Here is a 27,891-nt window from a genome sequence, read left to right as displayed (position 1 = left end):
TCCACCTACTTTATGAATGAAGCAGGCGGAGCATGTGCGTCACATGAGTAAGTGACGTTACACCGCCGCCCGCTCTGCCTGTTACTGGAGTTTCATTGTAAGGTAATAAAGATGCGGTGATCTAAAGTTCAAGGACCCGCGGGCATAGCGCCTGACCGCCCGCTCCCGCCCGCATAGCAACGAATCAGCCGATTATTCGATAACGGGATTCGTTGACAACAAATCCCGTTATCGAATATTATCGATAACGTTGATTAATCGTTGCAGCCCTAGACTTTATGCACGATATTTACATTTTTCGGGTTTCACCTGTATATCAAAAAGTGACCATTCAAAGATGCATAGCAACATGATACATTTGTTATAATTAAGCATTACGTTTACGGAACCAATTTGCAGCCTAAGACAATGTGGATATTTGTAACATTGTTCGCAGGCCATATAAAATTCTCAACTTGAAAATTTGACAACTATATTTGGTCAAAGATATGATTGACTTAGGGGGAAGTTACATAAATTGCAGTTTAATTAAAAAACATCTAGAGTGCTGTAATTTTGCGGCACAAAATGGTGCCTGCGCTATATATTACATATGGTACAGGTGCCATTTTTACCAAACATAGTTTAATTTTTAAGTTCAGAATGTTATGTATTTAGTTCTTTATTTGGCATTAATGGCAGCCAAGCTAATCCCAGGGATCCGGAGAGGGGTTCACTCAGCTTTCACTCTCCCTGCCACTGTCCCTGCCTCTTCCTTTGCAACTGTCCCTGCCTTTGTCCCTTTCTCAGCCTCAGATCTGCTCCCCACCTCCATCAGCCTCCTATCAGACCAGCCTACATCAGCCTCAGATCAGTTTCAGATCAGACACTACCTAGCCTCAGATCAGACCTTCCCCAGCATCAAATCAGACTCCCTTCCCCCCCCCCCCAGTCTCATATCAGACCCTCCCTACCCACCATTACACCCCCCCCCCCCCCCCCCCAATATAAATCCACAAGTTCCCTTGTGAAACCAGTTGACATGGTTTAACAAACTGGGTTCTGATCTGTCTCGGAATTTGCGGCTCTATAATCCTCCTTCAGTTGTTTGGCATGTTTTATGTTGGCGACCACTTGAACTTAGGGTTGAGCGGTAAACTGGTGTCAGCGATATACCGCAGTATTAAGAAACAGTGATATGTGCTTCTAAATCTGTGTCCGCCCGCCCCTCCATAACAGTACTCACAACCACATTACTGCCTGCAACGGCCGCCCCCGGCTCCTCCTACCTCCCCATATTCATGTCTCCGCCTACCGACGCCCGAATCGGATAACAGCAGAGGCGAGCACAACAGCCAGGCGTAAAAAGTCTCTCCAACTCCCACACACAGAATTTGGCCTGCGAGGAGTGAGAGAGACGAGACCTTAAACATAGAATAGAACCGGCCCAGGTGTCATACATAGAGGTGCTATGTCTGTCTGTCTTCTGCAGCCCTGTGGCCTGGTCTTTCCTGCCTGCCTGCAAGCTGCAGTCTGCACACTGATCTATAATAGCAGGCATTAGGGAATAATGAGTCCTCCATACATGAGCAACATGACATTATTATACTAAGGGGGGGGGGGTTCAAAACTTGTTCATGCAGTATAATGTCTCCTTGTGGCTGCCCCACACAGTAGAACGTCTCCTTGTGGCTGCCCCATACAGTAGAACGTCTCCTTGTGGCTGCCCCATACAGTAGAACGTCTCCTTGTGGCTGCCCCATACAGTAGAACGTCTCCTTGTGGCTGCCCCATACAGTATAACGTCTCCTTGTGGCTGTCCCCATACAGTAGAACGTCTCCTTGTGGCTGCCCCATACAGTATAACGTCTCCTTGTGGCTGTCCCCATACAGTATAACGTCTTCTTGTGGCTGCCCCCGTACAGTATAACGTCTTCTTGTGGCTGCCCCCGTACAGTATAATGTCTCCTGGCTGCGCCCATACAGTAGAACGTCCCCTTGTGGCTGTCCCCATACAGTATAACGTCTCCTTGTGGCTGCCCTCATACAGTATAAAGTCTCCTGGCTGCCCCCATACAGTATAACGTCTCCTTGTGGCTGCCCCCATACAGTATAACGTCTCCTTGTGGCTGCCCCATACAGTATAACGTCTCCTTGTGGCTGCCCCATACAGTATAACGTCTCCTTGTGGCTGCCTCCATACAGTATAACGTCTCCTTGTGGCTGCCCCCATACAGTATAACGTCTCCTTGTGGCTGCCCCCATACAGTATAACGTCTCCTTGTGGCTGCCCCCATACAGTATAACGTCTCCTTGTGGCTGCCCCCATACAGTATAATGTCTCCTTGTGGCTGCCCCCATACAGTATAACGTCTCCTTGTGGCTGCCCCCACACAGTATAACGTCTCCTTGTGTTTTTTTTTTCTCTTTCAAATGGGTATTTATCGCGATAAATTTTTTAATATTGTTATTGTCTGAATATTTTTGATATCGCCCAACCCTACTTGAACCTAATACCTAATGGCAGTATGCTGGACGTATGACTTGACAGACTTCCCCCAGTGCTACTGTGAGTGCAATACCAGGGTGCGCTGGTTAGTCAGTGGCAATTTTGCTCTCAACAAAGGAGGTAATGTTCAGGGCATCAAAGATATCTTCAGTGATGTTACTTTTCTATTGCATGGTTATTTTTAACAGGTTTTACCCTTTTTCACCTCCCTCTCTGGCAAGGTATTTTTTTGGTATCTTTTTGATATCTGCTGTACTGGAATATCCTACTGTTCCCAGATCCAAGTCCCTGGACTTAGAGTAGCTAGAGTACAGACTCCTGGATGTAGAGTTGTTGCGATACCAAATTTTTTATTCGGTTTTGATACCATGAAAAAGTATTGCAATACTCGATACCATGCGAAAAAAAAGAAACCAAAAAAGCCACGTGCATTCCGCATTTTGAAAAATGGCGAATCGCGCAGTTTTTATTTATTTTTTTCTGTTCCGGCGTTCACCGCATAGATTTTTTTTATATTTTAATAGTTTGGGCTTTTCTGACGTGGCGATATGTAATATGTTTATTATTTATACATTTTATATGTGATATTGGGAAAAGGGGGTGATTCATACTTAATATTTTGGTGTTTTTTTTTTTTCCTTTTACACTTTTTATTTAATAACTATTTCCCCCCTTAGGGGCCAGAACTTGGGATCTTTCATCCCTTGTCCTATTCACCCTGATAGAGCTCTATCAGGGTGAATAGGGCTTCACACTCTCCCTTCTGCTCTGTGCACACAGCATCAGGGATGTTACCATGGCAGCCAGGGCTTCAGTAGCGTCCTGGCTGCCATGGTAACCGATCGGAGCCCCAGGCTTACACAGCTGGGGCTCCGATCAGAAGCTGCCACTGCACCACCAATGAGGGGGAGGGGAGAGGACCCTGTGGCCACTGCCACCAATGATTTTAATACTGGGGGATTGAGAGGGGGAGGGGGCACTGTGCCACCAATGATTTTAATGAGATGGGGGATTGAGGGGGGGGGGGCGCACTGCACCACCAATGATAATTACCCCTTAATACAGGAGGCGGGTACTGGCAGATCAGCAGCAGTTAACCCCTCAGGGGTTAACTGCCGCTGATCGCAGCTTCCTGTCAGGGGCAGGGTGCCAGCAATGCGATTCTGCTGCCGGCACCCGCCTCCTGTATTATGTGTTAAAGTCTACTTTTCCTGGGTCCAGACTAAGTATTAGGCTACACCGCTCCGTTCGCCTCCTGTGCCCCATTACTGTCTCCTCTCCTGCTCCATATGCTAATTACTATCGGAGCGATGGGGAGGAGACATCAGCTTCACTAGTGGGCGTTCCTTCTCCCTGGCTGTAGCGCTGTCCAATTGCAGCGCAGGGAGAAGGAACGCCCACTAGTGAAGCTGATGTCTCCTCCCCATCGCTCCGATAGTAATCAGCATGTGGAGCAGGAGAGGAGACAGTAATGGGGCACAGCAGGCGAACGGAGTGGCGCCCAGGAATAATGGTGAGTGCTGGGTGCCGCTCTGTGTAGGAAAAGTCCTATCATTGGTGGCGCAGTGCGCCCCTCCTCCTCCGCCTCTCTCTTCTCATTGGTGGCGGCAGCAGCAGCACAGGGGGAGGGAGGACAGCTTCCTTCTCCCCGTGCTGCTAAGAGAACATGAGCGCGCCGACAGCAGCGCGCTCATGTTCAGAGATACTAGACTGCGCAGAAGCTCAGCCCAGTATCGAAAAAATGGAAATCCCGGTATCGTATCGATACCGGGACAAAAGTATCGATTGGGTATCGAAATTTCGATACCCGCAACAACCCTACCTGGATGATGAGGTTGCAGCCATTTGTATGTGTTGGTGCCTCATACTAAATATAAACTACAGGGAAAGACATCCCCAGACTGATAGTATATGCTGGTGAGGTCACCCGCGACTGCCTTCAACATGTTATAAGTCAGCTATTGCTGGAGCTGTTTAAGATAATCAACACTTCACATTTGTGTAAGGACTCCTGCACAGGGCTGTGGAGTCGGTAGATAAATGCTCCGACTCCTCAGTTTGTGGTACTTCCGACTCCGACTTTCCGACTCCTCTGTATTTAATATGTGAATGTATTTTATACATTCCTTGAAGGAAAGAAAGGCAACATACATGTCATTACCACAGAATTACTGGCTAGGAAGCTGCTGCCTCCTCCTGTGTGCTGATCTTCTGCTGAAGATAGGGCAGTGGGAGGATCCATGAAGGGGCATGGGAAGGGGCATTTATTTTAAAACATGATTTCCCTAGTAGAATCCCATAGTCATGTTTAAAGTTTAAGCTAACAATCTGACTTTACAAGTTTTTATAGCCTTAGTTGAATGACAGCAGTTTTTTAAATGGTTTACAGCTTCAGTCTTGAACTATTGACTATCCATTCCCTGTAACAGCGGAACACAACACAATGGAAAGTATAAGTATTGCCGCTCCTTAACTGTGCGTTGCGTGCCATATAGTGAAGCATATGAAAAGCATGCTTCTTCATGGTCACTTAACGTGTTCGTTTTGCGGTAACGTGACGCACTGCATGCATTGGCCTTTATTCTTACAGTAGAGAAGTACCGTATTTTTCGCACAAGTGGGGAAAAAATAGCAGTGCGTCTTATGGGGCGAATGCTGCGACCGTCCGGTGAATAGGCTGAGAGGGAGGAGGGGCTGGGGGCCGGCATCTGTTTCTGTAATGACAGAGGGGCCCGGTGCAGTCACTGTATTCTACTACATCGGGCCCCGCTCACTGTAGTATACGGTAATCATATCTAACTTGTGGGTATTGTTAAAGTATTCCAATCATCTTAAATTTAGCGCTGTACTACTTACTACTAACTTCTTGGCAATCAGGAGGCCGGGTGGGCGCTCGTAGCGTAGCTCACTACGTCACGAGCCTGCTCCACCCACTTTATGAATGAAGCAGGCATCGGGCCCCGCTGCCATTACAGAAACAGATGCCGGCCCCCATTCACTACACAGGGACACTGTTATGGGGGGGATCTGTTGATGACACATAAGATAAGATGCTATACAGTATATGTCATCCACAGATGCCCCCATAACAGTGCAATCCACAGAGGCCCCCACAATGATCCCCCATAACAGTGCCATCCATATATGCCCCCATAACAGTGGCATTAGTTCAAAACCCACCAAAAGCACACCTTTTGGTTCCAAATATTTTTTTTCTTATTTTCCTCCTCGAAAACCTAGGTGCGTTTTATGGGCAGGTGCGTCTTATAGGGCGAAAAATACAGTAATTAATTATAACTTTTTGTGAATTGGGACATTTAAACTTGCTTTTTGTTTTTTTATTCCAATTTTTAAATCTAGTAGGAGTCGGTGTCGGTTCATTTTTTTCCGACTCCGACTCCAGGTACCCAAAATTGCCTCCGACTCCTCAACTCCGACTCCACAGCCCTGCTCCTGCACCATATTTTTCATCTGTACCTGCATTTTTTTGCAGATAGAACACTAACCTATGCATTTCTATGAGGCCTGAACACATCGATAATTTTTGCAGATTACTGTGGCCGCTCCGCATTTTTAGAGCAGGTCCTCTTCTTGTCCGTATTGTGAAAAATACACAATGCATATAGAAGTTATTTTTTTTTGCGGACTGAAATATGACATGGTCACATGTACAGTCGTGGCCAAAAGTTTTGAGAATGACACAAATATTAGTTTTCACAAAGTTTGCTGCTAAACTGCTTTTAGATCTTTGTTTCAGTTGTTTCTGTGATGTAGTGAAATATAATTACACGCACTTCATACGTTTCAAAGGCTTTTATCGACAATTACATGACATTTATGCAAAGAGTCAGTATTTGCAGTGTTGGCCCTTCTTTTTCAGGACCTCTGCAATTCGACTGGGCATGCTCTTAATCAACTTCTGGGCCAATTCCTGACTGATAGCAACCCATTCTTTCATAATCGCTTCTTGGAGTTTGTCAGAATTAGTGGGTTTTTGTTTGTCCACCCACCTCTTGAGGATTGACCACAAGTTCTCAATGGGATTAAGATCTGGGGAGTTTCCAGGCCATGGACCCAAAATGTCAACGTTTTGGTCCCCGAGCCACTTAGTTATCACTTTTGCCTTATGGCACGGTGCTCCATCGTGCTGGAAAATGCATTGTTCTTCACCAAACTGTTGTTGGATTGTTGGAAGAAGTTGCAGTTGGAGGGTGTTTTGGTACCATTCTTTATTCATGGCTGTGTTTTTGGGCAAAATTGTGAGTGAGCCCACTCCCTTGGATGAGAAGCAACCCCACACATGAATGGTCTCAGGATGCTTTACTGTTCGCATGACACAGGACTGATGGTAGCGCTCACCTTTTCTTCTCCGGACAAGCCTTTTTCCAGATGCCCCAAACAATCGGAAAAGGCTTCATCGGAGAATATGACTTTGCCCCAGTCCTCAGCAGTCCATTCACCATACTTTCTGCAGAAGATCAATCTGTCCCTGATGGTTTTTTTTTTAGAGAGAAGTGGCTTCTTTGCTGCCCTTCTTGACACCAGGCCATCTTCCAAAAGTCTTCGCCTCACTGTGCGTGCAGATGTGCTCACACCTGCCTGCTGCCATTCCTGAGCAAGCTCTGCACTGGTGGCACTCCGATCCCGCAGCTGAATCCTTTTTAGGAGACGATCCTGGCGCTTGCTGGACTTTCTTGGACGCCCTGAAGCCTTCTTAACAAGAATTGAACCTCTTTCCTTGATGTTCTTGATGATCCTATAAATTGTTGATTGAGGTGCAATCTTAGTAGCCACAATATCCTTGCCTGTGAAGCCATTTTTATGCAACGCAATGATGGCTGCACGTGTTTCTTTGCAGGTCACCATGGTTAACAATGGAAGAACAATGATTTCAAGCATCACCCTCCTTTTAACATGTCAAGTCTGCCATTTTAACCCAATCAGCCTGACATAATGATCTCCAGCCTTGTGCTCGTCAACATTCTCACCTGAGTTAACAAGACGATTACTGAAATGATCTCAGCAGGTCCTTTAATGACAGCAATGAAATGCAGTTGAAAGTTTTTTTTTGGGGATTAAGTTAATTTTCATGGCAAAGAAGGACTATGCAATTCATCTGATCACTCTTCATAACATTCTGGAGTATATGCAAATTGCTATTATAAAAACTTAAGCAGCAACTGTTCCAATTTCCAATATTTATGTAATTCTCAAAACTTTTGGCCACGACTGTACATGAGGCCTAAAAGATTTATACAACTGGATCAGTTTATGGTCTTCAGTTGCCAATATAATCCTAAATTTCTAGGAGGGAAAACAGAGGAATGGCACAGTGAAGAATTGTGATAAAGATGCTTCAGAAAAGATAAGTAGGGAAATCTAACAGTTTCTATTTAACCTCTTCAGGACACATGACGTACCGGTACGTTATGTTGTCCTGGTACTTAAGGACACATGACGTACCGGTACGTCATGTATGGTTCCGATCACCGCCGCCCGGCGGGCGGTGATCGGAACCCGGTGCCTGCTCAAATAATTGAGCAGGCACCTTGGCTAGATGCGCCGGGGGGCCCTGTGACCCCTCCTATGTCGGCGATCGCAGCAAACTGCAGGTCAATTCAGACCTGCGGTTTCGGACGTTTCTGATCCTCGCGGTCTGTGACCGCGGGGATCAGAAACTTCAAATAAGCTTTATTTTAATGTTTAACCTCCCCCCCCGCTGCCTTGTTTATCTGCCGGCGGGCGCAGCGGGTGGGAGTGCGGCATGGAGGGCGGGTGGCGGGGCGGGTGGTGCTTGGGGGGGGCGGGCAGGCATGCGATCATCTGCCCGCCCCCTCTCTCAGGATGGCCGAGCGGTTTGCAGAGTGTCAGCACATTGCTGACACTCTACTCGAAACGCCTGATATCTGTGCTGGCACAGATGCCATGTGTTTAACCCCTTCCATGCCGCGGTCCGTAGGGACCGCTGTATGGAAAAGGTTTAGAGGGAGGGAGCTCCCTCCCTCTCCCATCGGGAGCTGCTGTGCCTTTTCAGCCCCCGATGGGAGAGGAAGGGGGCCCCCATCCCTCCCCATCACCCACTGCTCTGCTGTGGCAGCGAGTGATGGGTACCATGGCAACCGGACGCCTTCACAGGCGTCCGGCTGTCCATGGTACTGATCAGAGGCTGTCCATGGTGCTGATTAGACATCTGCTAAAAGACTTTGTAAAGTGAAAATACAGTACAGTACACTATATAGTGTACTGTACTGTATTATACAGACATCAGACCCACTGGATCTTCAAGAAGCAAGTGGGTCTGGGTCAAAAAAAAAAGTAAAAATCTAAAAACACATTTATCACGATTAAAAATGAAACAAATTTAATTCCCTACACATGTTTGATATCACCGCGTCCGTAACGACCTGATCTATAAAATGGTCATGTTACTTTACCCGAACGGTGAACGCCATAAAATTAAAAAATTAAAAACTATGATGAAATTGAAATTTTGCCCACCTTACTTCCCAAAAAAGGTAATAAAAGTGATCAAAAAAGTTGTATGTACACCAAAATAGTACCAATCAAACCGTCACCTCATCCCTCAAAAAATGAGACCCTTCCTAAGATAATCGCCCAAAAACTGAAAAACTATGGCTCTCAGAATATGGAGACCCTAAAACATGTTTTTTTTTTGTTTTTGTTTCAAAAATGAAATCATTGTGTAAAACTTACATAAATAAAAAAAATTGTATACATATTAGGTATCGCCGCATCCGTGACAACCTGGTCTATAAAAATATCACATGATCTAACCTGTCAGATGAATGTTGTAAATAACAAAAAAATAAAAACGGTGCCAAAACAGCTATTTCTTGTTACCTTGCGTCACAAAAAGTGTAATATAGAGCAACCAAAAATCATATGTACCCTAAACTAGTACCAACAATACTGCCACCCTATCCTGTAGTTTCTAAAATGGGGTCACTTTTTTGGAGTTTCTACTCTAGGGGTGCATCAGGGGGGCTTCAAATGGGACATGGTGTCAAAAAAAACGGTCCAGCAAAATCTGCCTTCCAAAACCGTTTGGCATTCCTTTCCTTCTGCGCCCTGCTGTGTGCCCGTACAGCGGTTCACGACCACATATGGGGTGTTTCTGTAAACTACAGAATTAGAGCCATAAATATTGAGTTTTGTTTGGCTGTTAACCCTTGCTTTGTAACTGGAAAAAATTATAAAAATGGAAAATCTGCCAAAAAAGTAAAATTTTGAAATTGTATCTCTATTTTCCATTAAATCTTGTGGAACACCTAAAGGATTAACAAAGTTTGTAAAATCAGTTTTGAATACCTTGAGGGGTGTAGTTTCTTAGATGGGGTCAGTCTTATGGAGTTTCTACTCTAGGGGTGCATCAGGGGGGCTTCAAATGGGACATGGTGTCAAAAAAAACAGTCCAGCAAAATCTGCCTTCCAAAAACCATACGGCGCACCTTTCCCTCTACGCCCTACTGTGTGCCCGTACAGTAGTTTATGGCCACATATGGGGTGTTTCTGCAAACTACAGAATCGGGGCAATAAATATAGCATTTTTTTTGGCTGTTAACCCTTGCTTTGTTACTGGAAAAAATGGATTAAAATGGAAAATTTGCCCAAAAATTTAAATTCTCAAATCTCATTTCCATTTGCCAATAACTCTTGTGCAACAACTAAAGGGTTAACAAAGTTTGTAAAAATCTGTTTTGAATACCTTGAGGGGTGTAGTTTCTTAGATGGGGTCACTTTTATGGAGTTTCTACTCTAGGGGTGCTTCAGGGGGGCTTCAAATGGGACATGGTGTCAAAAAAAACAGTCCAGTAAAATCTGCCTTCCAAAAACCATATGGCGCACCTTTCCCTCTACGCCCCCCAACTGTGTACCCGTACAGTAGTTTATGGCCACATATGGGGTGTTTCTGCAAACTACAGAATCGGGGCAATAAATATAGCATTTTGTTTGGCTGTTAACCCTTGCTTTGTTACTGGAAATACCTTGAGGGGTGTAGTTTCTAGAATGTGGTCATTTTTGGGTGGTTTCTATCATGTAAGCCTCACAAAGTGACTTCAGACCTGAACTGGTCCCAAAAAGTAGGGATGTCCCGATACCAGTATCGGTATCTGTACCGATACCGGACATTTGCACAAGTACATGTACTCGTGCAAATGTCCCCGATACCACTGCCGATACCTGTGCGCTGCTTCTATGTGTCTGTGTCCGTCCGCGGCCTGCCCCTGCATCTCGCACAGCTGATACAGCTTCAGAGGCAGCAGCAGGCAGTGTAATAGGAGCCGAGCCTACAGTGGAAGCTAGCCCCGCCCCTCCCCGCCCTCCAACCAATCAGGCAACCAGCACTGACTCACAGCACAGAGTGCAGGGACTCAGAGAATCGTCTTAGAGTTTATTAGTTATGAGTCAGAGACCGTGTCACCGAGTCCCTGCCAGACTTCCTGCTCTGCGGCTCCCTGTAAGTCCGTCCGGGGGGAAGGGGGGGCATTATTAGCATAGCATGTAGTGGAGCTGTGTGTGTACAGGGTGCATGTAGCAGAGCAGGAAGCCTGGCAGGGACTCGGTGACACAGTCTCTGACTCATTCGATTCTTTTAACCAATAAACTCTCAGACGATTCTCTGAGTCCCTGCAATAACTATACATTCTAATTACATCACAGTCTGCTCCACTGCATTCACTGCAGCAGAGCTGTGTTTGCCAGGAGCGAGTCCCTCCTGACCTTTGGTTCACTTGAGAGCCGACTCCTTGTGGCCCCTATACAGTATAACGTCTCCTTGTGGCCCCCCATACAGTATAACGTCTCCTTGTGGCCCCCCATACAGTATAACGTCTCCTTGTGGCCCCCCATACAGTATAACGTCTCCTTGTAGCTGCCCCCATACAGTACGTCTCCTTGTAGCTGCCCCCATACAGTATAACGTCTCCTTGTAGCTGCCCCCATACAGTATAATGTCTCCTTGTAGCTGCCCCCATACAGTATAACGTCTCCTTGTAGCTGCCCCCATACAGTGTAACGCCTCCTTGTAGCTGCCCCCCATACAGTATAATGTCTCCTTGTAGCTGCCCCCCATACAGTATAACGTCTCCTTGTAGCTGCCCCCATACAGTGTAACGTCTCCTTGTAGCTGCCCCCATACAGTGTAACGTCTCCTTGTAGCTGCCCCCCATACAGTATAATGTCTCCTTGTAGCTGCCCCCCATACAGTATAACGTCTCCTTGTAGCTGCCCCCATACAGTGTAACGTCTCCTTGTGGCTGCCCCCATACAGTGTAACGTCTCCTTGTGGCTGCCCCCATACAGTATAACGTCTCTTTGTAGCTGCCCCCGTACAGTATAACGTCTCCTTGTGGCTGCCCCCGTACAGTATAACGTCTCCTTGTAGCTGCCCCCATACAGTGTAACGTCTCCTTGTGGCTGGCCCCATACAGTATAACGTCTCTTTGTAGCTGCCCCCCATACAGTATAACGTCTCCTTGTAGCTGCCCCCATACAGTATAACGTCTCTTTGTAGCTGCCCCCCATACAGTATAACGTCTCCTTGTAGCTGCCCCCATACAGTATAACGTCTCCTTGTAGCTGCCCCCATACAGTATAATGTATCCTTGTAGCTGCCCCCCATACAGTATAACGTCTCCTTGTGGCTGCCCCCATACAGTATAACGTCTCCTTGTGGCTGCCCTCATACAGTATAACGTCTCCTTGTGGCTGCCCCCCATACAGTATAACGTCTCCTTGTGGCCCCCCATACAGTATAACGTCTCCTTGGAATGTTATAGTTCTGTTTTTAGGCCTTTTGGTTGGTCAGTGGTCAGAAAATACATGTGTGTGTATTTTATTGTTAAAATTAGTATCGGTAATTGGTATCGGTGAGTACTTAAATAAAAGTATCGGTACTCGTACTCAGTCTTAAAAAAATGGTATCGGGACATCCGTACTAAAAAGTGAATTTTTGAAAATTTCTAAAAAATTTCAAGATTTGCTTCTAAACTTCTAAGCCTTGTAACATCCCCCAAAAATAAAATATCATTCCCAAATTGATCCAAACATGAAGTAGACATATGGGGAATGTAAAGTATTAACTATTTTTGTAGGTATTACTATGTATTATAGAAGTAGAGAAATTGAAACTTGGAAATTTGCAATTTTTTACAAATTTCTGGTAAATTTGGTATTTTTTTATAAATAAAAATGAATATTTTTGACTTCATTTTGCCAGTGTCATGAAGTACAATATGTGACGAAAAAACAATCTCAGAATGGCCTGGATAAGTCAAAGTGTTTTAAAGTTATCACCACTTAGGCCTCATGCACACGACCGTTGTTGGGTTCCGTGTCCGTTGTTCCGTTTTCTGTGATTTTCTGCGGACCCATTGACTTTCAATGGGTCCGTTGAAAACTCGGAAAAGGCACCGTTTGTCATCCGCGTCCGTGATCCGTGTTTCCAGTCCGTCAAAAAAATATGACCTGTCCTATTTTTTGGACGGACAACGGTTCGCGGACCTATTCAAGTCAATGGGTCCGTGAAAAAACACGGAGGCACACAAGATTGTCATCCGCGTCCGTGATCCGTGTCCGTTTTTTTCCTATCATTTTCAAGGCAAACTTGACTTAGATTTTTTTTTCACTTTTCTTGTCTGGTGATCCTCCAAAAATCAAGGAAGACACACGGGAAAAAAAACTGACACGGAACAACGGAACCCCGTTTTCCGGACCGTTAAAAAATACTGTCGTGTGCATGAGGCCTTACAGTGACACTGGAAGTTTCTATAGCAAACTATATTTATATATACTATGAACTGTCTGACGTGCCTTGCATTATTCTGCAGAAAGAAAAGAATTCTAAGTCTTCATCAGTTAAGGAGGCAATAAAGTACTGGCAAAAACTTCGGCATGATCTTGAGAGAGCTAGATTGCTAACAGAACTAATTCGCAAGCGGGAGAAGCTGAAAAGAGAACAAGTAAGTGAGAGTTTTTTTTAATACAGAATTAAATGGGTTCTGTGGCTTACACATATTGATGGTTTGTTCTTAGGTTAGGCCATCATTGTACACAGGTTCACACATCTGCCACTGGGGAACTAGGAAATATTTGTGCTGCACAAACGATCCAATTACCCGATCAATGAGCGTTTCGCTCGTTCATCGTGTAATCAGTGGTATATTTACACCGACAAATAATTGCTAACAAGTGCTGCTATAAACGCCCGTTAGTGATGATCTTTTCCATTCTCGGCCTGTGTAAAGTGCCCTTTAGTAGCAGCTGTGTCGGGTATGGTAGCTTTGAATGGGACAAAGCTGCAATGCTGAAGGCCAGACCCCACCAATGTTTTGATACTGATGGCCTATCATAAGGATAGGTCATCAATATTGTGAACCCAGAAAATCCCTTCAAATTGCTCAGTGAGCTGGTATCTTGAACAACAGTAAGAGTCACAATAAGAGGATATTTGAAATATGCAAGGCTACCTGCTGAAAATCACAATTTATTATTTATTTTACTCACTTTATTAATTTCAATGTACCCTTTGATTTGACGTTATCTTGAACATCTATACTGGAGAACAGTATAATTTAGTAAAAGTGTTTGAGAAAGGTACAGGGCTAGACTGACTCCCTATAAGCGATGCAGCTTATCAGGATACTGATGTGACTCTCAGTACAGACATGTGTTGAATGCTCTTTTTTTTATCCAGGTCTGTACCTCTGAGAATGGAAGATGACTAAACCAAAGAGATTATTGCTTTATCACAAGGCCATCTATACACATAAGAACGCATGTTTGGCCAATATCTCTCTCTTCTGAGCCCCCCACCACCATCTGAGCTTGGCTAAGTGTGCATGTGTTCTTAATCAGGAGAATGGAGTAAGCCCCTGCTATGCATCTCTGATGATGACCTATCTTACACAAACAAAACCGTTGTTCATGTTGAAATCCAGCAGCCTGATCCTTCTCTCCCCCGACATCTACCTTCAAGGGAGAAACAAGAGCCTATTAAACATTAGATGGTCAACTGTTTCTGGGGTCAGCCAGCTTGCAATTTATGAGTATGGTCAGCTTAAAGGGAATCTGTCGCCTGATACATGATTATAAATCCAACTTGCATGTGAAATGTGCACACATCAGTACTTTGTAATGGTGTTGGTCCTATTTCAATACGAGGCCTATTGTGTAGAAATCAGCATTTTTGTTTTATGCTAATTAGCCCCTGGGTGCATCAAGGCGGTGACATTGCGTCTGAGACTCTTGTCCTTTTCATTCTCTGCCGCTCCCCCACCACTTTGACTGACAGGGCCAGACAGTGAAGATGTACTCACGCCTGGCCCAGAAGTCTAACGGCAGCACATTTGGCACATGCTCTGTACAGGGATGGAGACCAGCATGCGCTTCATCCCTGTACAGCGCATGCGCCGAACACGCTGCCTTGAGACTTCAGGGTCAGGCATGAGTATATCTACACTGCTTGGTTATGTCAGTCAAAGTGGTGGGTGAGCAGCAGGTAATGAAAAGAAGCATTCTTAGCATTAGCTGGGGGCTAATCATCATAAAATGAAATAATGCTAATTTATACATGGGGCCATATGTTGAAATAGGACCAAGACAATTACAAGTAATTTGATTCATAATGATGTATCTGGTGACAGATTACTTCTTATTTAAATCTCTGCTCATTCTGGGTTTTACAGTCAAGGAGTCGGTCCTATCAGTGATTGTCAGCCTTCCCTGTGTGACTGTGTATACACAAATAGCTGTCAGTCACTGATAGGACTGCCTCCTTGACTTCAAAGCCCAGAATGAGCTGGGATTTAAATAAATGAAATACAAGTTTAAAGGCAACATAACAGGTTCCCTTTAAAGGTAATCTGGCACCTGATACATCATGATGAGTCTAATTTACCTGCCTGCAGATTATTTTGCATTTTCATAGTGACAGGTTTCCTGTAAACCTTAGACACGTGGGACGTGACGAAGCCCCAGCGCTGTACAGTGCTCTGATCGTGCGGGTGCAGAAACTGTTCCTGACAGCTGTATCTGCCAGCTTGCTGTATCTGCCAGCATCGGTGAATACACCGATGCCAGTGTATGTGGTGGTCAGCGCTGACTGTGGCATATACAGGGTTTGCGGATGGTTGGGCTCCCTGTCCACATTGGGTCCCCGCACTATGGTAACGGAAACCTGATGGCCGGGAAGGCATCCCGATGCCTTCCACAGGCATTTTGACTTGCCTTCTATGGAATCCTGTGAGACCTAGCCCCCTGGTTCTCACAGGCAGGCTGCGAGACCCACAGCACGTTTTTTCCCATAACTAAGTCATATAAAATTGTATAAAATGAAGGGGGGGAAGAAAAATTGACATGATAGGTGAACGCTATAACAAATAAATAACTAAACAAAAAAAGCACCAAAAGCCATTTTATGGTGTAATACCAAGCAATCAAAAAGTTGTATGTACCCCAAAATGGTACCAATCAGTCATCTCATCCAGCAAAAATAGGAGCCCCTACTTAAGACAATCGGCCCAAAAAAAAAATTTGACTTTCAGAATATAGCAACACAAAAACACATTTTCTTGCCCAATCATTTGGGAGACACAGGAGACCTTGGGTATAGCTCAGCTCCCTAGGAGGCGTGACACTAAGTGAAAACTGTTAAGCTCCTCCTCCATCAGCTATACCCTCAGCCTGGAGAGAGAGACTACCAGTTTTTGCTTAGTGTCCAAGGAGGCAAGACACTCCCTGTTTTTTCTCCTCAATTTTTATTTCCTATTTTTATTTTTATTTTAATACAGACTTTTTATTTTTCTCAGGGACAAAAGAGATGCCTGGACCTTTCTGTTTCTCCCTGGGGTCGAGTTGCGCCAGTGCCGGTCATCCGCACTGCTGCCTCCCCCACAGAAGACAAGGTGGACCAGGGCAGCCTAGCTCCCCTGCATCCCGCCAGTGTAAGGGTCGCCCGCACGCAAAGTCCCTCTTCCAGCGTACTGCCACTGCGGTGCCAGTCGCTGAAGGGGCGACCCTGCTGGAATGGACCGAGGGTGAAGACTGCAGGACGGTGAAAGGTGGCTGGAGCCCAACCCCCCCCCCTCCTCTCTTTAACTGGCGGCTGCACATTTTAAACGAAAAGAGAGCACTTAAACCTAGGGGCCTACGGTTCCCCTCTCCCTTCATCTTCCTGGGACCTTCCACTGGCCGGCACCTTATAATGTTCCCCACTAATTGCCGCAGATTACCTCTGGAACTCCAGTGCTGCGGGGGTCCGCAGCACTCTCTCTCTCCAAGCTCTCCCTCTCTCTCGGCCGGTATCCTGGACAGCGCCAGCGGGGGGCGGAGCCTATTCTTCCCGCACTCCGCTCTCTTCCCGGCGTTCCAGCTACATCCGCATCTGTGACCGCATGAGCACACCACCGCTGCTAACTCCATCATCCAGAACTGCACAGAGAAGGCTCGGTGCTACCGCTCCTGCTGCTCCTAGGTTTTTCCTTCTGACTTCTGGTAGGACTGTTAACCCCCTCCCAGCGCCAGTGGCCCTAGCCTGGGTTTAGGCCTTTCTTCCTGGGTTATATTACCCCCCATCACCGACATTTCAGACCCCACAGGGGCCTCTAAGCCCTGGTATCATGCCTGTACCACCTGTAAAGAACCCTTTCCACGTGGGCAATCCGATCCGCATTGTTCTGCATGCCAGGCCCCAATGCAGGGTCCGCCACCGGACGTGCCGCTCCCCGTTCCCTCTGGTCCGCCTGACTGGGCCGCATCCCTGTCCCAGGCCGTGGAAAGTCTCACCCACATAGTAGGCCGCCTGGTAGATAAACCGCCTACCCCGCAGGCTGCCACAATTCCTGTCGCACCCTCTGGCTCTACCGCTTCTGCAGCCCCCACTGATTCATTTGCACACAGCGAATCCTCCAGGGCCTGGCACTCTCAGAAGCGCTCCAGGACAGAGTGCGCATCCTCCTCAGATGCGTCTCTCTCCCGCCATGCGTGCGGACTCAGTCGGGCCTCTCATCTGGACACGCCCTCTGAGAGAGATCCGGCGGATTCGGATTGGGACATGGACTCGGCACTACCGTCCAAACTAGCCTCCGCAGCACTCGTGATACCTTTTAAGATACCAACATTCGTGATACCTTTAAGATACACGATGACCCTCCCAGCACTGATCATGGTGGCGTGTCCTTTTTCCGCTCCAAACAGGCGTCCAAGGTTCTTCCTCTCCAGGCCGACTTTTCTTCAGTGGTCTCTAAAGCTTGGGCTCGCCCTGATCCCCGCTTTACCTCCCCCAAAAAGCTGGACATATGTTATCCATTTCCAGCGGATTGTGTTGCCACATGGGCGTCCCCGCCTAAGGTTGACCCTCCTGTGGCCCGCCTATCTAGGAGCACGGCCATTCCTGTAGCAGACTGTTCCTCACTTCATTCCACCGTTCTATGGAATCCCTCTCCAAGGCCATCTTTGCTTCCTCGGGTTCCGCCCTCAGACCTGTCTTTGCCTCCGCCTGGGTGGGGAAAGCGGTCTCCGAATGGGGCTCCCAGCTTGAACAGGATTTGAGATCGGACGTCCCCATTCAGGACCTCCAATCCTTGGCCCAACTGATAGTTCAGGCAGGAAAATGTATCTGTGAGGCTTCTCTCGATGCGGGTGCCCTGATAGCATGCTCATCTGCCTTAGCCGTTTTCGTCAGAAGGGAACTTTGGCTGAAGGTTTGGGCGGGCTGCCTCCAAACGTTCCCTTACTGGGCTACCATTCACGGGCTCCTGCTTATTCGGGACCCGTTTGGACGAAATTATTTCAGAAGCCACGGGTGGCAAGAGCACCCATCTTCCCCAGTCCAGAACCAAAGGCACCCCTCGGGGTCGCACTGGCTCGTCTCGTTTTCGGTCCTCCCGTAGGTCCTCCGGGTCTAGAGTCACAGCCGGTTCCTCATCTGGTCCCTCTCAGGATAGGCGCAAGAAGCCCTTTTTTCCCCTCCCCCACGACAGCACCTTAGAGAGATGGCTCCGCCCCAGGACAGGAAACCTGCTGCATAAAAAGGTGGAGCCGCTCTCCCACCTCAGTGAGGTTTCCTGTCCTGGTACGGGAGCCTGCAGTTGTCGTCCTGACCTGGAAGTCCCGGTAGATGCTGGAGGGTTAGCGGCGGCGCGTTGTACCTGCCCGATCATTCCTCACCCACAGGCGTCGGGGGGCAGGATGCCGGTGACGGAGATTCCGGGCCGCAGAGGCAGAAGGTGCCGGTCCCTCAGGCGAGGAGGACCGCACCAACGGATTGAGTGTGGCCAGAAGGCCCCAAATTGCTGCAGATCAGCCAGGACGCCACCGGATGTAGACGCTGGTTAGTGGCGTCCAGGCAGGAAGTGCCATGCGTTCCACGGCCGAGCACTTCCGGTCAGGTGACGTGCTTTGTGGCTTAAAAATTGGAAAGGGGGGGGGGTGATATGCCATCCAAGCTGAGGTTATGTAGCATCCCCTGTGATGGCCAGTTTCTTTTCGGGTCTGAACTTGACTCCTTACTTGAAAAAGCGGCAGATAGAAAGAAAAAATTTCCCCTGGAATCTTTTACTCAGTTCAAGCAGTATAAACGGCCCTTTCGGAACCCGTCAAGATTTCAAAATAAGAAGCAGACGGGGGACAGAGAGCAGGGAGCAAGGCCTAGATCAGGAAGTAAAGGTTTTTTGTTTAGATCAGCCACAGCTCGTGCGGGAAAACAAGGAAAGCAATGACGCCATGATCCCAGTAGGAGGAAGATTAAAATTCTTCCTTCCTGCTTGGGAAAAGATGGCAGGGAAATGGTTGATAGGTCTTCTGCGGGAAGGTTTAAGATTGGAGTTCTTGAGATTCCCCGCGGAAAGATTTGTGATTTCAAGATTTTCTCTCATTATGCTGCAAGAAATAAAAAAATTGATAAGCAAAAAGGTGTTAATTCCTGTCCCAAAGTCAGAGCTAGGGAAAGGTTTCTATTCCACCCTGTTTCTAGTGAAGAAACCAGATGGGTCATACCGGACTATAATAAACCTCAGATACCTGAACAAGTTCCTGAAAGCCAGAAAATTCAAAATGGAAACTATCAGGTCAGCGATATATCTTTTATTTCCAGGCTGTCAGATGGCGGTTCTGGATTTAAAAGATGCTTACCATCATATTCCGATTCATCCAGATCACCAGAGATTCCTCCGGGTGGCTGTAAGAACCGAGGCGAGTCTTCTTCACTATCAGTTCCAGGCTCTTCCCTTTGGCCTTTCCATGGCGCCTCGGATCTTTACCAAGGTAGTGGCGGAGATGGCTTCCTTCATCAGAAGGTAGAACATCACGTTTTTGCCTTACCTGGACGACTTTCTGGTGGTGGCCCAATCTCAAGTGGAGTGTGTCAGGGCTCTGAATCGGGTGATGGAGGTACTTCAGTCCCTGGGGTGGCTGTTGAATGTTCAGAAGTCCAGGATGGAGCCGTCAACAAGCCAGATTTTTTTTGGGTCTGGTTTTAAATTCCAGGCTGGAAAAAACTTTCCTCACAGAGGAGAAGGTAGCTGGGGTTCAGGGAAGAGTTCAGAGGGTTCAGTCAGGAGAAGCCCTATCCATAAGGAAAGCTATGTCCCTGTTAGGAGTTTTAACATCCTGCATGCCAGCGGTCCAGTGGGCGCAGCGACACTCTCGACAGTTACAGGGACAGATCTTGGCCGCCACGAGACTGGCAGGGACGTCCCTGGAGTTAGGTATAAAGTTATCAGACAGAACTCTTTCATCCCTAAATTGGTGGGAGGAAGTAGAGAATCTACTACAGGAGGCAAAAGAATGTTGCCCTGCGATCCTTGGCGGCGGAAGGACGTGCGCCAAAGAGCTCTCCGCCTGGGGCCCAGCCGCCACTACATTTACCCAGTGTGCAGTTAGGGAGATATAGCGTCCCTGGCCGTGCTTACTGGTCCACGTATCTGTGGTTAGGTGGACCTTGCCACAGATGGCGTTGCGCAGTGCACACTTGATTTTATCGTATACTTGGTTGTGCAGGGAAGGCACAGCTCTCTTGGAGAAGTAGTGGCGGCTGGGAACAACATACTGTGGGACAGCAAGCGACATGAGCTGTTTGAAGCTGTCTGTGTCCACCAGCCTGAATGACAGCATTTCATAGGCCAGTAGTTTAGAAATGCTGGCATTCAGGGCCAGGGATCGAGGGTGGCTAGGTGGGAATTTACGCTTTCTCTCAAATGTTTGTGAGATGGAGAGCTGAACGCTGCCGTGTGACATGGTGGAGATGCTTGGTGACGGAGGTGGTGGTGTTGGTGGTACATCCCATGTTTGCTGGGCGGCAGGTGCCAACGTTCCTCCAGAGGCGGAGGAAGAGGCCGAGGCGGCAGCAGCAGAAGAGGTAGCAGGGGGAGCCTGAGTGACTTCCTTGTTTTTAAGGTGTTTACTCCACTGCAGTTCATGCTTTGCATGCAGATGCCTGGTCATGCAGGTTGTGCTAAGGTTCAGAACGTTAATGCCTCGCTTCAGGCTCTGATGGCACAGCGTGCAAACCACTCTGGTCTTTTCGTCAGCACATTGTTTGAAGAACTGCCACGCCAGGGAACTCCTTGAAGCTGCCTTTGGGGTGTTCGGTCCCAGGTGGCGGTGGCCAGTAGCAGGCGAACTTTCTTGGTGGCGGGTGTTCTGCTTTTGCCCACTGCTCCCTCTTTTGCTACGCTGTTTGCTCGGTCTCACCACTGCCTCTGCCTCCGAACTCTGAAAGTCAGTGGCACGACCTTCATTCCATGTGGGGTCTAGGACCTCATCGTCCCCTGCATCGTCTTCCACCCAGTGTTCCTCCCTGACCTCCTGTTCGGTCTGCACACTGCTGAAAGACGCAGCAGTTGGCACCTGTGTTTCATCATCATCAGAGACGTGCTGAGGTTGTATTCCCATGTCCTCATCATCAGGAAACATAAGTGGTTGTGCGTCAGTGCATTCTATGTCTTCCACCACTGGGGAAGAGCTAGGTGGATGCCCTTGAGAAACCCTGCCAGCAGAGTCTTCAAACAGCATAAGAGACTGCTGCATAAGTTGAGGCTCAGACAGTTTCCCTGATATGCATGGGGGTGATGTGACAGACTGATGGGCTTGGTTTTCAGGCGCCATCTGTGCGCTTTCTGCAGAAGACTGGGTGGGAGATAATGTGAACGTGCTGGATCCACTGTAGGACACCCAATTGACTAATGCCTGTACCTGCTCAGGCCTTACCATCCTTAGAACGGCATTGGGCCCCACCAAATATCGCTGTAAATTCTGCTGGCTACTGGGACCTGAGGTAGTTGGTTCACTAGGACGTGTGGCTGTGGCAGAACGGCCACGTCCTCTCCCAGCACCAGAGGGTCCACTAACACCACTACGACCATGTCCGCGTCCCTTACTAGATGTTTTCCTCATTGTTACCGTTCACCACAATAAGAAAAAAAATGATTTGGCCCAGTGTATTGAATTCAAATTTAGGCCTTTTTTTACAGGCACCTAACACTATCTGGCTATCTATTTAGGTACCGTATTACACTAATACAGGCACAGCAGAAACCACTGATTTAGGGAATTGCTAATTTAGGAATTGTATTTCAACCCAGAACAAAAACTGTGCTTTGATGGACACTAACTTGAGCAGCCACAGCAGTAACCTCGGATTTAGCTGAATATAAATTGTAGGCCTAGTATTTAGGCCCTGGATGGATGACGGGTATCCCTTTACGGACAGAATTACACTTGGAGATGCACGGTAGCGTCTGAAGTTATTGAGAATGACCCTATCAGCACCTTCAATGTAATATACCCTTTTATGGATAGATTTAAACTTGGCCTGCTACAGCAGAAACCACTGATTTAGGGAATTGCTAATTTGGGAATTGTATTTCAACCCAGAAAAAAATATATCCTTTGCCAGACAGCAGACAGTATTACAATTGGCTAGCCACAGCTGAAAAAACAGATTTAGGGTACTGCTATTTTGGGAATTGTATTTCACCCCTCAATAAAATAGCAAGCACAGCCAAGCCCCTGATGTAGGATATAGCAAAAAACAAACAAACACGCTATTGATGGTTAAATGGACTTGGTGGCAGCTTGTGCTGGCGCACCACAAGACACAAAATGGCCTCCGATCACCCCAGAAAAAAGTGACTGAAAAACGCTCTGGGCAGCCTAAAAACAGTGAGCAATTAACTAGCAGAAGTTGAATGATACACAGCTGTAGATCGATCACTTCAGTAAGTGTTTTTAATGAGTAAATCCCTGCCTAATCTGGCCCTAACAGCAGCAGCTGCATCCTATCCCTACACTGATCAGAGCAGAGTGACGTGCGGCGCTACGTGACTCCAGCTTAAATAGAGGCTGGGTCACATGCTGCACTGGCCAATCACAGCCATGCCAATAGTATGCATGGCTGTGATGGCCTCTTGGGGCAAGTAGTATGACGCTTGTTGATTGGCTGCTTTGCTGCCTTTCAAAAAGCGCCAAGAAAGCGCCGAACCCGGACTTTTACGTAAATGTTCAGTTTCGGGTCCGTGTCACGAACACCCCAAAATATACAGTTCGGGTTCGCTCATCCCTAATAGGGTGTTTTTTCTCATGTTACCCCTTGTGAAAATGAAAGATTTGGGGCTAAAGCAACAGTTTATGGGATTTTTCATTTTCACAGCCAAGTGTTTCTAAATTCTATAAAAAGCCAGTAAAGTCAAAGTTCTCAGTACACCCCTTACTAATTCCTTGAAGAGTTTAGTTTCCAAAATGGAATCACTTTTTGGGGATTCCACTGTAGGGGTACCTCAGGATCTCTTCAAGTACAACTTGGTGCCCAGAAACCATTTCAACAAAATCTGCCCTACAAAAAACATGTGGTACTCTGTCCCTTCTGACCATAGAGCAGTTTACGACCACATATAGGGTGTTTCTGTAAACTGAAGGATCAATTAATATTGAGGTTGAATTTGCTGTTAACTCTTGCTGTGTTGCAAGAAAAAATGGATTATCAAAAAATCGGCAAAAATAAATAAATTTTCCTTTAATTCTTGTGGAACACTTCAAGGGTTATAAGTTTCTAAGATCAGTTTTGAATAATTTGAGGGGTGTTGTTTCTAAAATGGAGTCATTTATGGGTGATTCTATTACGTAAGTCCCTCAAAATCACATTATAACTGAATTGGCGCTTAAAAAATTGAAAAATTACTTCTAAAATTATTGACCCAAATTTACTGCTAACATGAAGTACAATGTGTCACCAGAAAACAGTCTCCAAATCGGTTAGGATAAGTAAAACCATTCCAAAGTTATTTTCACATGACACATGTCAGATTTGCAAAAAATAGGCCTAGGCAGGAAGGTGAAAACTGGCCTGGGGAAGAAGGGGTTAAGAGCAGTGAGACTGTTTGCACACCGTGATGCAACTATATCTCTCAGGTATGCAAGGAGAGTATGGACACAGGAGCTGAGTCTGTTCCATACACGGCAGATGCTGTCTGTGTTAAATGGAACCTGTCGCCACAAAATGCTGTGCAATCTGCAGGCAGCATGTTATAGAGCAGATGGATATGAGCAAATACAGTCAGGTCAATAAATATTGGGACATAGACACAATTCTAAGATTTTTGGCTCCATACACCACCACAATGGATTTGAAATGAAACGAACTAGATGTGTTTTAACTGCAGACTGTCAGCTTTAATTTGTGGGCATTTACATCCATCAGGTGAACGGTGTGGGAATTACAACAGTTTGCATATGTGCCTCCCACTTGTTAAGGGACCAAAAGTAATGGGACAATTGGCTTCTCAGCTGTTCCATGGCCAGGTGTGTGTTATTCCCTCATTATCCCAATTACAATGAGCCGATAAAAGGTCCAGAGTTCATTTCAAGTGTGCTATTTGCATTTGGAATCTGTTGCTGTCAACTCTCAAGATGAGATCCAAAGAGCTGTCACTATCAGTGAAGCAAGCCATCATTAGGCTGAAAAAACAAAACCAACCCATTAGAGAGATGGCAAAAACATTAGACGTTGCCAAAACAACTGTTTGGAACATTCTTAAAAAGAAGGAACGCATCGGTGAGCTCAGCAACCTGAAAGACTACGGGTAACAACTGTGATGGATGACCGAAGAATTATTTTCCTGGTGACGAAAACACCCTTCACAACAGTTGGCCAGATCAAGAACACTCTCCAGGAGGTAGGTGTATGTGTGTCAGTCAACAATCAAGAGAAGACTTCACCAGAGTGAATACAGAGGGTTCACCACAAGATGTAAACCATTGGTGAGCTTCAAAAACAGGAAGGCCAGATTAGAGTTTGCCAAACGACATCTAAAAAAGCCTTCACAGTTCTGGAACAACATCCTATGGACAGATGAGACCAAGATCAACTTGTACCAGAGTGATGGGAAGAGAAGAGTATGGAGAAGGAAAGAAACTGCTCATGATCCTAAGCATACCACCTCATCAGTGAAACATGGTGGTGGTAGTGTCATGGCGTGGGCATGTATGGCTGCCAATGGAACTGGTTCTCTTGTATTTATTGATGATGTGACTGCTGACAAAAGCAGCAGGATGAATTCGGAAGTGTTTCGGGCAATATTATCTGCTCATATTCAGCCAAATGCTTCAGAACTCATTGGACGGCACTTCACAGTGCAGATGGACAATGACCCAAAGCATACTGCAAAAGCAACCAAAGAGTTTTTTAAGGGAAAGAAGTGGAATGTTATGCAATGGTCAAGTCAATCACCTGACCTGAATCCGATTGAGCATGCATTTCACTTGCTGAAGACAAAACTGAAGGGAAAATGCCCCAAGAACAAGCAGGAACTGAAGACAGTTGCAGTAGAGGCCTGGCAGAGCATCACCAGGGATGAAACCCAGAGTCTGGTGATGTCTATGCGTTCCAGACTTCAGGCTGTAATTGACTGCAAAGGATTTGCAACCAAGTATTAAAAAGTGAAAGCTCGATTTATGATGATTATTCTGTCCCATTACTTTTGGCCCCTTAAGTGGGAGGCACATATGCAAACTGTTGTCATTCCTACACCGTTCACCTAATTTCGATGTAAAGACCCTCAGATTAAAGCTGGCAGTCTGCAGTTAAAGCACATCTTGTTTGTTTCATTTCAAATCCATTGTGGTGGTGTATAGAGCCAAAAATTTTAGAATTGTGTCGGTGTCCCAATATTTATGGACCTGACTGTAAATATAGATAGTTTGGTGGGAGAAGATTTAGTAAAACATGTAAGGCTACTTTCACACTAGTGTTTTCAATTCCGCTATTTAGATCCGTCATAGGATCTCAATAGCGGATGGAAACGCTTCAGTTTTGTCCCCATTCATTGTCAATGGGGACAAAACTGAACTGAACAAAACGGAATGCACCAAAATGCATTCCAATAATGCTGCAAGCAGCGTTTTTCAGTCCGCGACGTGGTGCGGAGGGGCCAAGTCATTGTAGGGAGATTTACAGCTTTGAATAACCCACTTAAGTATAGGAAGATCAGAGGATTAAATGTATAACTTAGGCTACTTTCACACTAGCGTTTTTGCGGAGCCTTCTTTTACAATAATACAACCGCATGCGTCCATCATGAACGGAGTCGGTTGTATTAGGCCTTATATAGCCATGACTGATCTGTTATGAACACCATTGAAAGTCAATGGGGGCAGATACGTTTTCTATTGCATCCGAGAAAACGGATCCGTCCCCATTGACTTACATTGTGTGTCAGGACGTATCTGACCCCATTGAATTTTAATACGTAGGCCTAATACAACCGGATCCGTTCATGACGGACGCATGCGGTTATATTATTGTAACAGAAGGCTCCGCAAAAAACGATAGTGTGAAAGTAGCCTAAGTTATACATTTAATCCTCTGATCTTCTTATACTTAAGTGGGTTATTCAAAGCTGTAAACCTCCCTACAATGACAGACAATACTTAACTCGTCCAGACCTCCAGACCCACCACAGGCGTCAGGCAGACCGCAACATCCAGCTATGGGGGGTGCACCCATTAGCAGGCCGCGGCGGTAACCAGCCCCCTTGCGTCACATGTGACGTCACCCGTGACGCAAGGAGAGTGGGTCACTGTTGTGGCCTGCTATTGGCTGCACCCCCCATTGCCGTATTTTGTGATCTGCACCACCATGTCTATATATACACACATATACAGGGAGTGCTATCAGTTACTGATAACCGCTCCCCTGTGTACAACTTAAGTAAAGAAAAAGATATTTGAATGTATAATAAATTACAAGTTATACAGAATCTTTGCTCACATAACTGTATGTATATCTATAATAGCAGTTCCTTTTCTATAACCTGCTGCCTGCAGATTGCATTGCATTTGGTGCTGACAGGTGCCTTCTTCTGCTGGGGTTGGAGATAACTCTGATCCCGGCCCTCCGATGCTGCAGTTAGTAGCCCCTCTCTCTCCTTAATTGACAGGGTCAGGCAATATGACTTTAGGAACCTGGCTATGTCAATCAAAAAGATTGGCTTTTGGGCCTACCCTCATTGCACTTATCTGCTCATTTGTATATGAATTAAAAGTACTTTTTTCAGTTTGAAGCAACGGATCAGTGATCACTGAAAGGTATCCTTAGGCCTCATGCACACGGCCGTTGTTTTTGTCCGCATCCGAACCGCAGTTTTGGCGGTGTCCGTGTTTTGTGGATCCGCAAAACACACTACGGATGTGTAAATGGACCCTAAGAGCAGTAGGGCTAGAATCTTGCTGTGAGGAAGCAGCCCTAATATTCATGAGCTGTAGGGATAGCTCCGCCCTACCCTATAATTGTTATTGCTGTATCTGAAAATGTCCAAACTACTGAAACATTATATTATTTGCCCCGCATGGTGAACAGCATGAAAATCCAAACCTGGAATTGCAATGTTTTAGTCACCTTGCCTCCACCAAAAATGAAATGATCAAAACGTTGTCCAGAATTATAGTAATAAAAACTACAGCTCACTCTGCAGAAAATGAGCCTTTACACACTTTAGTCACCAGAAGGATAAATTGTTGTAGGCATTTTTATTTTAGTAAAACAGAATAAAAAACATGTACATTTGTTATAGATGTAATTGTACTTACCCGCGGAATAAGTTGCTGTAAAAACGAAACATGAAGAACGACAGAGTTTAGTTATTTCTTTTTCAGCCCACAATTATATATATTTCTTTTTTTACAGTTTTGCAGTAGATTTACAAGAAACATTAAATGGTACCATTAAAAAGTACAATTAAGGATCCGTTTGTATTATCTTTAACATAGCCAAGACGGATCCGTCTTGAACTCCATTGAAAGTCAATGGGGGAAGGATCCGTTTTCTATTGTGTCGTAGAAAACAGATCCGTCCCCATTGACTTACATTGTGTGTCAGGATGGATCTGTTT

The 27,891-nt window shown here is 46.2% G+C and overlaps 1 protein-coding gene across 8 annotated transcripts in view; it reads left to right on the top strand.

The window, feature by feature from the left end:
- BRPF3 (bromodomain and PHD finger containing 3) overlaps positions 1 to 27,891 on the top strand; it is a 292,941-nt gene that overhangs the window by 163,328 nt on the left and 101,722 nt on the right. For all 8 annotated transcript variants that reach the window (XM_040424140.1, XM_040424143.1, XM_040424138.1 and 5 more), the window contains one exon: positions 13,339 to 13,470. In XM_040424140.1, the coding sequence (XP_040280074.1) occupies positions 13,339 to 13,470 (132 nt within the window). The remainder of the gene's footprint in view (positions 1 to 13,338; positions 13,471 to 27,891) is intronic.

This window comes from Bufo bufo, chromosome 3 (genome assembly GCF_905171765.1).
Source record: "Bufo bufo chromosome 3, aBufBuf1.1, whole genome shotgun sequence".
In the NCBI taxonomy this organism is placed as follows: domain Eukaryota; kingdom Metazoa; phylum Chordata; class Amphibia; order Anura; family Bufonidae; genus Bufo; species Bufo bufo.
The sequence above is the reverse complement of the archived record's forward strand: the minus strand, read 5'-3'. Positions and strand labels throughout refer to the sequence as shown.